At 39.4% G+C, this 14,609-nt stretch overlaps 1 protein-coding gene across 3 annotated transcripts in view; it reads left to right on the forward strand.

Moving 5' to 3' along the window:
- Positions 1 to 14,609, forward strand: part of dot1l (DOT1-like histone H3K79 methyltransferase) — a 28,572-nt gene that overhangs the window by 4,521 nt on the left and 9,442 nt on the right. For 2 of the 3 annotated variants that reach the window (XM_004552728.4, XM_012919529.4), the window contains exons 2-19: positions 2,423 to 2,466; positions 2,559 to 2,633; positions 2,895 to 2,958; positions 4,398 to 4,626; positions 4,865 to 4,959; positions 5,665 to 5,727; positions 5,854 to 5,909; positions 6,120 to 6,199; positions 6,928 to 6,996; positions 7,082 to 7,188; positions 7,822 to 7,863; positions 7,951 to 8,037; positions 8,134 to 8,356; positions 8,489 to 8,602; positions 9,845 to 9,936; positions 10,037 to 10,138; positions 14,098 to 14,235; positions 14,395 to 14,520. In XM_004552728.4, coding sequence (XP_004552785.3) covers positions 2,423 to 2,466; positions 2,559 to 2,633; positions 2,895 to 2,958; positions 4,398 to 4,626; positions 4,865 to 4,959; positions 5,665 to 5,727; positions 5,854 to 5,909; positions 6,120 to 6,199; positions 6,928 to 6,996; positions 7,082 to 7,188; positions 7,822 to 7,863; positions 7,951 to 8,037; positions 8,134 to 8,356; positions 8,489 to 8,602; positions 9,845 to 9,936; positions 10,037 to 10,138; positions 14,098 to 14,235; positions 14,395 to 14,520 — 1,806 coding nt within the window. The remainder of the gene's footprint in view (positions 1 to 2,422; positions 2,467 to 2,558; positions 2,634 to 2,894; positions 2,959 to 4,397; positions 4,627 to 4,864; positions 4,960 to 5,664; positions 5,728 to 5,853; positions 5,910 to 6,119; positions 6,200 to 6,927; positions 6,997 to 7,081; positions 7,189 to 7,821; positions 7,864 to 7,950; positions 8,038 to 8,133; positions 8,357 to 8,488; positions 8,603 to 9,844; positions 9,937 to 10,036; positions 10,139 to 14,097; positions 14,236 to 14,394; positions 14,521 to 14,609) is intronic. The other variant, XM_004552729.4, reaches the window with a different exon arrangement.

Raw genomic sequence — 14,609 nt, forward strand, 5'->3', positions numbered from 1 at the left:
CACACGTTAACTGGGTAATAAGATTCAAATAATTTCTTTATAAGGTCTTTTTGTGGCTCTGTGGTGAAATGTTTAGGACATTTGCCTTACATGTGAAATATCCCTGGTTCAGTCCTGGGAGGAGACACAAACCCGGCCTTAAGGGGTCACAAGCTGCTGTACTCTTACTAATGATCTCAAAGGCAGGGGTTTCGTCAGGAAGGGCATCTGGCGTAAAATCTCGTCAAATCAAACATGCAGATCCATCTGCTGTGGAGACACCCTCAGGAAATAAGAGCGCAATCAACACGCAGGGCTCACAAAATCGCTAGCCCGATGTCCCGGAGCTAGCGATATCGCCTGTCGGGCGACCAAAATCTATCTCAGCCTTGCCCGTCAGGCTATATGATAACCCGACGGGCGGGGCTGAGATGGATTTTGGTCACCCGACCAGAGATATCGCTAGCTCCGGGACGTCGGGCTAGCGATTTTGCGAGCACTGAACAGTATCTCTTTCTCTTCTTCTTTGTTGTAATTTCTCTTTAATTATATTTATAATGATCAAAACTCCCATCCAGCAGTTTTATACCTTACCTTCACACATATTAGTGTGCATGTCATATTTACTTTCCCTCCACTCGATGTCTTTTTTTTAATAGAAAACGGTTTCATTAACATTCCTGCTGGATTTGGAAATGCTGTTTTAACAGGCACTGTCGCTCAGCAGGTAATCCGACCTTTCCAGGGTCTGTTACACAATCCGTTGCAGAGCTAATGCAGCAAAAGACTCATGAGTCATAAAATATGTTTAGGGGCTATAAATGCATTTGCTGCAGGGTTGCACACAGGATCATGATTTGGTTAAAGGAAACTCTGAATATTAAACATTACACCGTTCTCCAGACTAACATGCATTAATAACAAGAACAGTTCCTCGTGGCTAATTAACATAAGCAGCATGTGCCCATGGCTAATCAGCATTTCATTGCATACGCACATCGCCAGACCATATATTTACACACATCTTGTTTATACTAACACATGCTCAGTACAATACTGGCTCAGCAAGCACTCTGTTAAACTGATTATTTCCCCATAAACATATCAGGAGTTTTTCCCTGCGGTTAGCTACTGTGATGAAGCAATACCCCTGTTTCTCTGCGATTGCATTCACATAATCCTCCTAATGCACATTCAGAATCTCCCAAACACTAAAAAACTGAGTGGTGGTGGTAGTGGCTCAGGAGATAGGACAGGTCATCTGTCAGCAAGATGGTTCGTGGTTCAATCTCTGGCTGCATGTTGAAACATCCTTGTGCAAGATACTGGCGTTGTGTGTTTACCCAGTGCTTCGATCAGTGTGATTAGATGTTGTATGAATGTGTGTGGGAATGGGTGAAGGAGCTTTGTAGTAAAAAGTGCACAGTACAAAAGCACTATATGAGTACCAATCCATTCACTCTTTTTCCTGTTCAGGCCTGCTTTTCAGCCAGTCAGCAATTTGCCTACATGTAGCACCACCTTTCATCCTATCATGTCCTTCTACTGTGGAACCAGCTAACATTTTGGGTTCAGGAGACAGAGACTCTGTGCTTCTGAAATTAGGCCTGATTTAGGCTACATCATAAAATGTTTAATGTAGCTTAAATCAGGTGACCTTGAACCATCTGAGGAACTTCCTCTTTCTTTTTATGATCACTACGACAATACTCAGTGTGGTAAATGGCTGTAACTCAGGAAGGTAGAGCAGGTCATCTACTGATCGGAATGTTGGTGGTTTGATCCCTGGCTCCTCCTAAATATCCTTGGGCAAGATATTAACCCCAAGTTCCTCTCTGATGCATATGTCAGGGTATGAATGAGTGAGTGGTAGTAAGCACTTAACAGCATAGATGACAGTACTTGTGTGAATGGGTGAATGTGGCATGTTGTATAGAGTAATATTTGAGTATTATTTTAGTATTTGAGTATTCCCGGCGTAGAAAAGCGCCATATAAGACTCAGTCCATTTACCATTTAAATATTTGTCTTCTCTTTCCCCTCACACTCCCTCTGGTCGCTGTAGGTGTTTGTTCCCACCTGAGCCTGATTCTGACAGTTTTTTTCTGCTAAAAGGGAGTTCTTCCCTCCCATGATTGTCAGTTGATGAGATTGTATTAGTGTTTTGACCTATGATTTACTGAGCTGTGGTATTGTAAGGTCAGATGTGAAGACAGTTTAGGGTATTTTATTTTCAGCTGTCAGTTTATTAGATACACCCCACTTAAACATCAGTCTTCTAAAACTATCATGGCTTCAGCAGTGTTGAGGTTTTGTTTAGACTGGTTTTGAGTGGTCGTGTTTGGAGTTTAAGGACATCTAAAAGCTGTAATTTGTGGTGCTGCTGAGTGAAATGTTTTATTCTCGGTGTGGTTTTTGTAATATTTTCTCCCTCCCTTTTAAGGATAAACACCATGATGCTGCTCATGAAATCATCGAGACCATTCGGTAAGCGATGTTTCCGTCCTGTGACACTCCTACATGCACATGACTGTCAAAGACCTGATTTAGTAGTGATTTTATGTTTGTTTATTTAATAGGTGGGTGTGTGAGGAAATCCCAGACCTCAAACTGGCAATGGAAAATTATGTACTCATTGACTATGACACCAAGAGGTAAAATAATGTCATCAGTATCTGTAAAATCAAAGTCTGTGAGTCAGACAGAAGGTTAGATTGATGTCTCTGATAATTAGTTTAGTTAGTTTATGAGTCAGATTTAAAGACTTGATTAATTTTACCCAGCCATGATAACAAATTAGGTCATGATAGTTAGGGTTAACCCATGTGAGCTGTATTATTTCACTCAGAAATGTGCTGTTATTACTTAAATTAAATTATAGAGATCATATTTTATGTGTTGCCTCTCTCTCCCAGCTTTGAGAGCATGCAGAGACTTTGTGACAAGTACAACAGGGCCATTGACAGCATTCATCAACTGGTGAGTCCATATGTGAAAAGTTCCTTGCTGTTTTGTAGGAGAAGGCTGCACATTAGTCACAAACCTGGTTCTTTTGAATCTGTGCCCTTTGTGAATCATTTTCCCTAACTGTTTATTCTGGTTTTGAGTATTTATAGTAGGATATCAGAGCCAGTGTTCTCTAAGGTGGTCTATCTTTGTCCTTCAGTTATTGGATTTTGGTAAGAACTCTTTAGTGTGCTGTCTTATCTACATTCCACTGCAGTAATTAAAGAAATAGTCCACTTACACAGGTATTCAGACCTTTTGCTATTGATTTCTGGTGCATGCTACTTTTCTCAGAGATCACTTAGGAACTTCTAAAGATTGTCTGGAGTCTACCTGGCACTAATTAAATCATCTGTCCATACAACAGTACATTTCCCTAACCGCTTATTCCTCGAGAGCTGGAGCCTATTCCAGCTGTTGAAAGGTAGAAGTCAGAGTATATACCCTCACAAGCCCATCTTAAGGCTAACACAGGGCTAATTAAATCAGCTGGTCATAAATATGATATGTGTCTGTGTAAGGTCTTACAGCTGCTGATGAATATTAGAGTAAAAACTAGTAAACTGTAGTCTCTGCTATTTAACTAGCCTGGGCCTTTCCTGTCTTATCTTTGCTTGCCAACATGCAGACCAGGGTGCCTTTCTGGCAGCCCTTAAAATCATTTTTCTGCCTCTCCAAGTAGTCTCTTCCCCCATCGTACTCCAACGCCACTGTCTTGGACTGACATAGGCTATGGTAGCTGTTTTTTGGCAGTTGAAACCACCTGTGAGGAGGAGCTGCTCATTGAGAAGAGCAAGGTTTATTCTCAGCACTTGTGGTCAAAGTCAGCCAAGCTGGATCCTGTCCATGGGACTCGTAACCCCTTAGAAAGGCAGCTGAACATATTTTTCAATAATGTATTTTTTATGTCAGTGTCAAAGTGCAGAGAAGCAATTTATCAAATTTATTATTCGATTAAAAAATGGTGGATGTGCATCCTTTGCTTTTACCCAAACTACATAAAACAGACAGAAACGTAAAATGTTCACTGATACTTGCCATCCACCGGGATTAAGCTCAAATAACTGTACCATTAAAAATAGAGAAAAATCTAAAGGACATGTTTGCCAACCTTGTGGGATCTTTCCCAAAAGAATTGAGGCTGTTATTTATTTATTTATTTTGCAAAAGTATTAAGTGAATGCTTCACATATTTATTGAAATGGGATATTTTAGTCTTTTATTTTTAACAGTTGTACAAACCACTCAAAAAGCCTGTATTTGCTTTGTCATTATCATGTGTGCAGGTTAATTGTGAAAAATAATTAAATACGTTAAGATGATACCGTTTACAATGAGTCTGAAAACTCCTAAAAGGGATGGAGTGCACTCTCTGGGGGCGCTATGTAATTGATGCAAATCCTGTTTTACAGTGGAAAGGGACAACCCAGCCCATGAAGCTAAACAAGCGTCCTTCCAATGGGCTGCTGAGACATATCTTACAGCAGGTGTACAACCACTCAGTGACCGACCCAGAGAAGCTCAACAACTATGAACCCTTCTCCCCCGAGGTGTACGGAGAGACCTCTTTCGACCTGGTGGCCCAGATTATTGATGAAATGGAAATGATGGAAGAAGACACCTTTGTTGACCTTGGCAGTGGTTAGTTTGCTGTTATACATTTCATTCTATACTAACCACTTAGTAGAAGCACCTGAAGTTTGTCTTTGTTTCTTAAAAGTACTCCAGTAAAGTGTGTTTGTGGTTACTTGGATAAAAATGCTAATTAAGAACTATGAAAATGTCTGAAATTGTAAGATTCAGAACTCCAGCATAAATAGCAAGTCTGGCAGCTTTGGTGTGTTTATGTATTTTTAAAGAAATTGTTTCATATTTGCAGGAGTAGGGCAGGTGGTGCTGCAGGTTGCAGCAGCAACCAACTGTAAACACTACTACGGTGTAGAGAAAGCAGACATTCCAGCTACCTATGCAGAGGTAACTCCATTATCTCACATAACAGATATACAGACCCAGCAGCACGAGATCACTGCGTTTAGATTTGTTTTAGTGAAAAGCCAAAGCTTACTATAGACAGCTGTAAACTAGAGCGTAGTCTAGCAGAAAGAGCACCTGCTGTTTATTTCCTCTTCAGATCAGCCTTCAAACTGGTTTCTTTGTTAGCATTTTTTTGCCCTGTCACGCTGCACCAAACAAGGTGCATATACCTGTTCCACACTTGCACTAAAGCACTAAACGGAGTTCAATTAAGATTGTAAATGTCTGACACAGCTGGATTGAACCTTAAGCGGTCTTCAAACTTCCAGCAGCTCTATCATAATGTGACTGTAGTGTATGACTGCAATCAGTGCCGGTTTGACTATAGAGCAGGTAACAGACTGGTGAGTAGTGCCCAAGCTTCAGATAAACATCCCTGCTTTGAATTAATGTCTCCCGACTGGGCGGAAATTCAACTCAAAATCTTAGTCTTAATCATAAGTGTGAAACTCATGCTCGAGTCATTCTGGTAACTGAAAGGGCGTTTTTTAGAAACCAGTATCCAAACTTTAACTGGGGGCTATTTGTTTACTTCCTCTCTTTCTTGAAATGCCTCCACAACTCTCGCTTTATCATAATTTTGACTTTTAAAAACTTGAATTTTCGTATCAAGTGTTCTGATATTGTTTCTGTTCTTTGTTTCAGACCATGCATAAAGAGTTTAAAAAATGGATGAAATGGTATGGGAAGAAACACGGGGAGTACACAGTAAGTTGGTTCTTGTGTGACAAAGTTGCACTTTCATTGCACACACGTTCAGAAGAAACAAATTCAGGTGCTCTGTAGATTCACAGGTGTTCAGGACTTTTTCCATAACCGTACAATTTGTTTCAGCTGGAAAGAGGTGATTTTCTGTCTGAAGAGTGGAAAGAAAGAATCGCCAACACAAGGTGGTGTACAAAGCCTGATCACAGTGACAGACTGAAAGACAAAATCTTCATTTATGCTTTTCTGCAAATAAGGCCGTTTAGAATCTGAATCTAATCAAAATATAATCAGAAAATCACCTCCTTAACTGTTTTTGTCATTCATTACATCCTGAGGTAACCATTTTTACTGTGAATTGAACTGTGAAGTATTTCCTCTTGTCTGTTTTCCAGTATTATTTTTGTGAATAACTTTGCCTTTGGTCCAGAGGTAGATCACCAGCTGAAGGAGCGCTTTGCTAACATGAAGGAAGGTTAGTACTTTTCAGCTAATAACTACACTACTTACTCATTACTTGTTTGTACTTGAAAACATCTGCGTTATTTTATCTTTCAGTTAAAAAACACTCAGACATACACAAGGCTCTTAAATTGGAAAATGTATAGATCATCACTTAAATTCTGATCAGAATTATCAGAAAAATTGAGCATAAATTATGTTGCACTGACGGTCTGTTAGGCACATTGATGAATTTGTGTTCTATAGAGTCAACAATGTTTCAGCTTCAAAGTCACAAACATACAATTTCTGCATTATATTCAGACCCACCACTTTTTGTATGTCATGTTTGGATCAGAGCATTCTTTTAAAAATCATTTGAGGAGATGTGTCCACTTTTTCTTTAATCTCTACAGTCTGCTCTCTGTTAATTTGGTATTTTCAAATTTCCCAGCAAAACTGAATTGAGACCCTTTATTGAAAACTAGAGAAAATTAATCAAAGATAGAAAAGCAGTTTGAAAGCAGGTGCATGTAGTATTTTGTTTATATAAAGCATCATGTTTTTGTAGTGTTGGTAGTGATTAATTCTTCAGCTGTTCTCATTGTTAATTAAGCTAAAATTGGCTCATGAGATCCATCCATAGATAGTTAAAGTGATTGTGTAAATTACCATGCGTGCGTCAAGTAATGAGCCGAAAAAGCTGTGGTGTGTACAACACATGTAAAGGATTTTTGTGCATTTGTTTTTCTATTTCCCCAGGAGGGAAAATTGTATCCTCCAAACCCTTTGCACCTTTAAACTTCAGAATCAACAGTCGAAACTTGAGTGGTAAGCACCCAATTTATTTAAAAAATAAATAATATTTAAGGCTCAATTAGACTTCCGTGTGATATTCTTCCCTTCTGTCCTGCAGATATTGGCACAATTATGCGTGTGGTGGAGCTTTCTCCACTCAGAGGCTCTGTTTCCTGGACTGGAAAGCCAGTTTCCTACTACCTGCATACCATAGACCGCACCATAGTAAGCACCCATGCTTCTCTTTGTCTCTGTAATGAGAGGAAGTGGTCCCAGGTGCCCACACGTGAAATCCTAACAGAGGATCTCGTCAGCTCAATAAAAAAATAATTGACTACTAAAGCAACACAAATAAATTATCCATTAGAGACGAACCGTAACCTAAACTCAAGAGATAAGCTGCCATAATAACAGCTGGTATCATCTTAATGAGTAGTGTATCTTGAGAGTAAGCAATCTAAGGTTTCACAGGCAGACATGTGCTTATTAGATTACCGTGACATATGTGTCATTCCAGTAACTGGTGAAAGTAATCCCTGGTTACCTGTTGAAATCCCAGTGAGAAAACTGGCAGGCTGCCTGGAAAATGCTTGTGACAGTCTCATTATGCAGATGTGTTTCTTGTCACCACCTGATGCCGTTTTCCCTCTCCGTCTCACTCTTTATGAAGTTTTATTTGGCGATGACACAAAACACATTTTATGTACCGATTGTACTAAATTTAATTATTTAGTGCGTTTGCTTTTTTCAGTCAGAACTGTGAAACGAGCATGCACCTGATTCTTTAAGTGTTGTTACAAACGTGTAAATAAGAACTCTTAATCTAATACCCACATTTTCCTTTTTCTCATCTTCCAGCTTGAAAACTACTTTGCTAGTCTCAAAAATCCTAAACTCAGGGTGAGTCTTCTTCTTCAGTGTGTTGACAGTCCCTGTATTTACTACATTTTTTGGATCAGACTAGTAAATTGATTCATCTTCTGTTAGGAGGAGCAAGAGGCAGCTAGAAGACGTCAGCAGAAGGACAGTAAAAGCAATAGTACCACGCCTACAAAACCCAAGGAACCAAACAAGGTACAAGAATGAGAATTAAACCCGGACAATCTGGTCAGCGTTGTGAGACGGGTCTCTGTGTTCTCTATGTGACTGTTATCTCTTTGTGTAATAAAGCAGGACTCCTGTGGTGAAGAGGAGCGTCCTAGCTTGGTGACTGTGGTCAAGCCCTCCGCTAAACCGAGAAGAACGCGACTCCTGGCCAAAGGTCGCAAGCTGAACAATAAGAAACGTGGTCGACCCAAGAAAGCTACTCCAGCTGCTGAGAAGAAAAATAAGAAGAATCAGAGTGCGTTGGATTTGCTGCATGCCAAGACCCTTTCTGCAGCACCCCCTCAGGGTAAGAGCGCTAACGCGTGCACGCACACACACACACACACACACACACACACACACACAATATGCTGTCTGTATTATTTCCTAAACAGGACTTTTATTGATGTTACTAATGAAAATATTACTATGCGTGCAGATGCATACCGACCACCTCAGAATCCCTTCTACCAGCTACCTCCCAAGGTCCAGCACTATACCCCTAGTCAACTTCTGCTGAGCCCAACTCCCCCTGGTTTGGAAAAACTGCTAGGTAAGTTAATGAAGACACCGATTGATTTTTTATTTTTTATTTTTTTTAAACTGTGATGCTGAAAAACCACATGCACCATACCAGATATACACATGGTTATATGAAATTCAGGTTACTGATTTAAGCAACAGCTTTTATATATCAGTATGGACAGACGTTCTGGGAAGTGTGGTGTGATTGATCTATAAGGAAATTTAACAAAGCATAAAGCTTTTTAACGCCACTTCTGTTTGTGGTTGTGAACTAAAGACTTAATAAAAGAGAACTTGATCTGACTTTTGTGTGTTGCCTGCTGGTTAGGATGATTCTCGTTGTGCTGAAGTTTTGGACGAGATCTTTTTCAGTGAATACATTCACATCGTGAGCCATCCACTCATAGCTATGACTCCGCCTCCGCACACACCTACATACAGAGGTGTATTGGAAGTACAGAATATTTATTTTTGAGAACCAGATTTTGTACTGAAATGTTAATCTTGTCAAAATAGTTCACGATACTGAACGTCCAACTGGGAAAGGTTTCATAAGAACTTTATAAGAACTTAGCTTTAAGGTCGCCACTGAGGATGAGTGGAGGGCTCCTAAAGAAGCTCTGCTTTTGCACAGTTCGCCTTTTTTATTTAATACCTTGAAAAATTGAGTTTTTAGGATTTGCATGAATGGTCTTTGATATTATTATACTTGTGTTGTAAATGTGCAAATGAAAATAAGCTTTTCTCTAAGTCTGGTACCTGCCATGTTTCACTCTGATGCCATCATTGTTTTTGTCTGTGGTCTCTGACAAAAGAACAGTAATCAGAAATAAGTGGCAGCCATTTCACCACAGAACACTAAAAATAAAAAATAAAAGCGTTGGTGGGCTTTCTCCACATCCTCAACTTCAGTTGCACGTCAGCATTTATTGCATCTTTGTTGTTCTTTTACGTGACCAGCTAACACCAGAGACTGATATGAGCCGAGAAATAAACAAACGAACAAACATGTTGAGCCTCATCCACATTTTAAACTGTGACAAGAAGAAAATTAGCTGGTGTGCATGTTTCATTATTTCCAGCAGTCATTTTTGCATGTGCACTTTTTTTTGTGCACAGGGTCAGAATATTTCTAGGCACACGTTATAGAATGAGGCCAAAACGTGAAGAGGCAAACAAAACAACAGTTCTGCAGTTCTCCAATCAACAGCAAACATATTTGTTAAACTGTCCGTCTCTTTCTGTCTCCAACTTTGATCTTCTTTTACAGACAATATCAAAATTCAATACCTCCAGTTTATGGCCTACATGAAGACTCCTCAGTACCGCTCCAACCTGCAACAACTTTTAGACCAAGAGAAGGTAATTATTGTCTCAACAGACTGCATAGTGAGGTCATCTTCACCTCGCTAAATTCTGTATATACATTTATATTATTATATCTGCTTTCCACTCACTCTAGCAAAAACACAGGGACCTATCAGGGCAGGCGGAGCAGCTCCATTTGGTCTGTCAGTCTCACAAGGAGAAGATCAAAGGTCTCTTTCAGACTAAATTGGATGAGGTAAGAAGTGATGCTATGTTGCTCCCACCTGATGCAGTAACACTTGTTAGTAGAAATCTACAGAAAATGCTTCATTCAACCATTTATAGCATGTATATTCAAAAACTGCAGATTGTCAAACGGATGGGAATTGTAGACGAGCTTAAAACTCATGCTGTCTCTGTCCCACCTGAGGATAAACATGGTCAAAAGAAACAGGGGGGGGGCGCTAGCGAGCGCGATGGAGTGAACACGCTTACTTCAGAGCCTCTGCACATTCCAGCTTAATTTGCATCAAAAATAGGCACTTAAGTTACCAATCTGCTCTCAAAGACAATCTTAAACTTTTAAACAGAGTTCCTACAGATTTGTGAGATGACGTTCCTTCATCTCACAAATCTGTCAGGAAAAGAGTACACAGACAGATAAACTTCACCCCACTCACTACATATAGAGACCCACATGGGAGGTACATTATGGTCAACGGCTCTATTGATGGAGTACTGGTTTCCCTCATCAATATCTACGCCCCTAATGAGGATGAGCCAAATTTCATACATACAATTTCTAATCTAGTACTTCAAAAGTATTCTGGTGTTTTATTGCTTGGAGGGTATTTTAATTTCGTCTTGTCACCTTATATGGATAAACAACCAAGTTTTAAAAGCCATGCGTTGCAAATGAGCAAAGCTCTAAAACATTTAACAACTGAACTGGGACTAATTGATGTCTGGAGAAATAGGTTTCCTAGCGTCAGAGATTATACTTTTTACTTGCATAGACATTTTACCTCTAAAACAGAAGAGCATAGAATTGACAATATTGAAATCTTACCAATTACACTATCTGACCATGCACCGTTATCATTCTCATGGGACTTAGGATTGACACCAAAACTAAAACTTTGACGATTAAATGCCTCACTCCTAAATGATAGCCAGTTTTGTGAGTTCATACATACTGAACTAAATACTTACTTGGAGTTGAATACAACTCCAGAGATATCGCCTTTAACTCTCTGGGATTGCGCCAAGGCATACATTAGAGGTTGCATAATATCATTTGCAAGTGCCAGGAAAAAAAGAAAAGAGGCTAGGCAGTGTGAATTGGAGGCCATAATAAAACACCTAGAGCAACAACACAAAAAAGCACAGACGGCCAATTTGCTTTCCGATCTTCAAATGTTACGTAGTGAGCTTAATAGTTTAATAAACGAGAAAATTGAGGGCAATTTAAGATTCATTAAACAAAAGTACTATGAACAGGGTAGTAGGGCTAGTAGATTGCTGGCAATAAGACTCAGGAAACAGCAAACTTGTAATATGGTCCAAAAGTTGAAGTCAGATCAAACCCTAATTACTAAACCAAATCAAATTGCAAGTTGCTTTGCCAATTTTTTCGAGTCATTATATAAAAATTCAGATGCATGTAAAGATGACAATACACTATCTGATTTCTTAGAAAAGATCAATTTAAAAACACTGCCAGAATCTGTAGCAAAGGAGTTAGATGAACCAATTCGAGAACAAGAAATTTTACAGGTGATTTCAAACCTTAAAACTAAAAAAAGTCCTGGCCCTGATGGTTTTATTAACGAATTTTATAAAAAACTTAAGGACAAAGTCGCACCCTTATTACTGAAAGCTTACCCCTGCGCTCTGGAGATGGGACTACAATTGTAGTAATTGTCGTAATCCATAAAGAGGGCAAGGACCCCACAAATTGTCAATCATACAGGCCAATCTCATTACTTAATACTGATTTGCACATTGTCACCACGATTTTAGCCAAAAGAGTTAGTAAAATTATTACACATGTTATAAATCCAGATCAAACGAGGTTCATTGCAGGAAGGCACTATGGGGACAATGTTCGTAGATTGTTGAACTTAATGTCCTTGTACAAGACTAAACAAGAAGAAACAATGATTCTGTCTCTAGATGCTCAAAAAGCATTCGACAGGCTTTCCTGGCAGTACTTGGGCCATACACTTGAAAGATTCAAATTTGGGCCAAACTTAATTAAGTGGATACAGATTCTTTATTCCAACCCAATGGCGGCTGTACGGGTAAATGGAACAATATCAGCCAGATTTCCACTGGAACGTGGGTGAAGACAAGGATGCCCACTGTCACCCCTGCTGTTTGATATAAGTATTGAGCCTTTGGTGCAGTTAATTAGAGATGAACATTAAATTCAGGGCCTTTCAATTAATGGAGAACAGCATAAATTGTCCATCTATGCAGACGATGTACTTTTACACATTTCAAATCCTGCAGTCAGTGTACCTCATTTAAAAGAAATTATTAGTACATACAGTTACCTCTCTGGTTACAAAGTTAATATTGACAAAACATTGGCAATGGATATAGGAGGAAGCATTTCACGAACATTCAAGGAGCGATGTGGCTTTAAATGGCCAAACGAAGGTATCAAGTATTTAGGAATTCAAATTCCTCACTCATTATCAGACTTGTTTAAAGTAAATTATGAAGTTATAGTTGCAAAAATAAAAAAAGATTTAGAGAGATGGACAGTCCTGCCTCTGTCTTTCTTGGGTCGGATTGAGAGCATACGTATGAATGTATTGCCAAGACTTCTATCCCTTTTTCAAATGCTGCCTATTAACATTCCCAACTCTACATTTGATAATTTAGATAAACCAAACTATATGGCAAGGCAAACGCCCAAGGATCAAGTTCCAAACATTAAAACTGTCAAAACTGCCGGGGGGATTGGCTGTTCCAAATCTGAAAAATTATTTCTGGGCAGCTCAGATGAGACCCCTGACTTTTATAGATTTCTGCAGCTAAGAAGTTTTTTGACAAAACATAAAGAATGGAGGCAAGTTTTGGAGCCCTCACCCATTGAGGAAATATTTCTAAAAATATTTCAAAGTAATTCCTCCCCAAAATTAATCAGCAATTTTTATAACGCATTTATGAGTTTCAATACAAGTGCAACTTTGGATATTAAGGCAAGGTGGGAAGCTGAGACTGGCACTCAAATCTCAGAGGACACCTGGGAAGGTGGTCATGAGATATTTTAGAACCCCAGAGATAATTGCCAAAACGAAGCCTACAAATCCTGACACCTGCAGGTGAAATTGTGGTACTTCTTTAGGAACCCACTCACATATATTCTGGTCATGCCCAAAAATCTGCTCATTTTGGAATGGCATATTTAAAGTTCTCAACACAGTTTTCCAACAACCATTAACAAAATACCAACAGCTAGCCATTTTAGGAGTATTACCAAATGGTTTTGCGGGAAACAATAAAAAGTATCTCTTAAGAATCTTGCTTACAGCAGCACTAAAGTGTATTACTATTAAATGGCTGAATCTTGACCCACCTTCATATAATATGTGGATTGATAAAGTAAGAGAAATTTACCAAATGGAGGAAATAACATATGCTCTGCGGATTCAGAGAATTGTTTGCTGAGCGTTGGCGACCCATACATGCTTTACTGTTTCAATTATTTAGCATAGGTCTGTTTCGTTTTGTTCATTTATGGCTAAGATTGTCACATGTTATTTAATATTACATAAAGTTTTTGGGGCTTTTTGTTGTTTGTTTGTTTGTTTGCTTGCTTGCTTGCTTGGGTTTTGTTTTGCTTCCCAGTTTTATTTTGTGCTTCCTAATTGCAGTTCTTATTTTAATCTGTATTTCTGCATTGCGGTTCCTGTAACTGTCCTATTTGTGAACATTGACAAGTACAAGTTGCAATGTTGTAAATTATAATAAAAATTCAGTTTAAAAAAAGAAAAAAGGAACAGGGGGTGGATGCACACCTGCATCAGGTGTGACTGTATATGAGCACTTAGAATGTAAAATGCACTTTGACATTACTGCAGCAGGGAAAGCTCTTCAGCCAGTAGAGGTCTGCAAAGACTCACTTAGACACAATTCTTTTAAGCATCACGCTAGTAAAGCAACTGATAAAAATGTGTTGTTTTTTTTGTGTGTGCTGAACAGCTGGGAGTAAAAGCCCTGACTGTGGAGGACCTCCTTCAGGCCCAGAAGGAGATATCAGCCCATAACCTTCAGCTGAAGGAGCAAACCAAGCAGCTTGAGAGAGATATGGCTTTGCTGAGAGACCACAGCTTGCTGCTGGTGAGGCTTCAGATCCTCCAGCCCTTAATTACAGCATTGTCTCCAGCGGTTCTCACCTGTCATCGTACCTGCTGTTTAACTTTTGCGCAATGCTGGACGAACAGGCTGGCGGCGTTATGGGAGAGAGAGAGTGAGTAACAGTAACTTGTTATTTTTCAGCTGAAGTCTCGATGTGAGGAGTTGAAGCTGGACTGGGGCTCTTTGTGTCTGGAGAGTTTGTTGAAAGAGAAGCAGGCCCTGCGCAAACAGATCTCCGAGAAGCAGAGACATTGCTTGGAGTTGCAGGTACACAGCTGACATCTTCAGATTGTTGGATCTATATCCAGGTGTTTTGGTCTCTCTTTTCTGATGCGTGCCCCTCTACCTCTATCATC

This window comes from Maylandia zebra, linkage group LG23 (genome assembly GCF_041146795.1).
Source record: "Maylandia zebra isolate NMK-2024a linkage group LG23, Mzebra_GT3a, whole genome shotgun sequence".
Classification (NCBI taxonomy): Eukaryota; Metazoa; Chordata; class Actinopteri; order Cichliformes; family Cichlidae; genus Maylandia; species Maylandia zebra.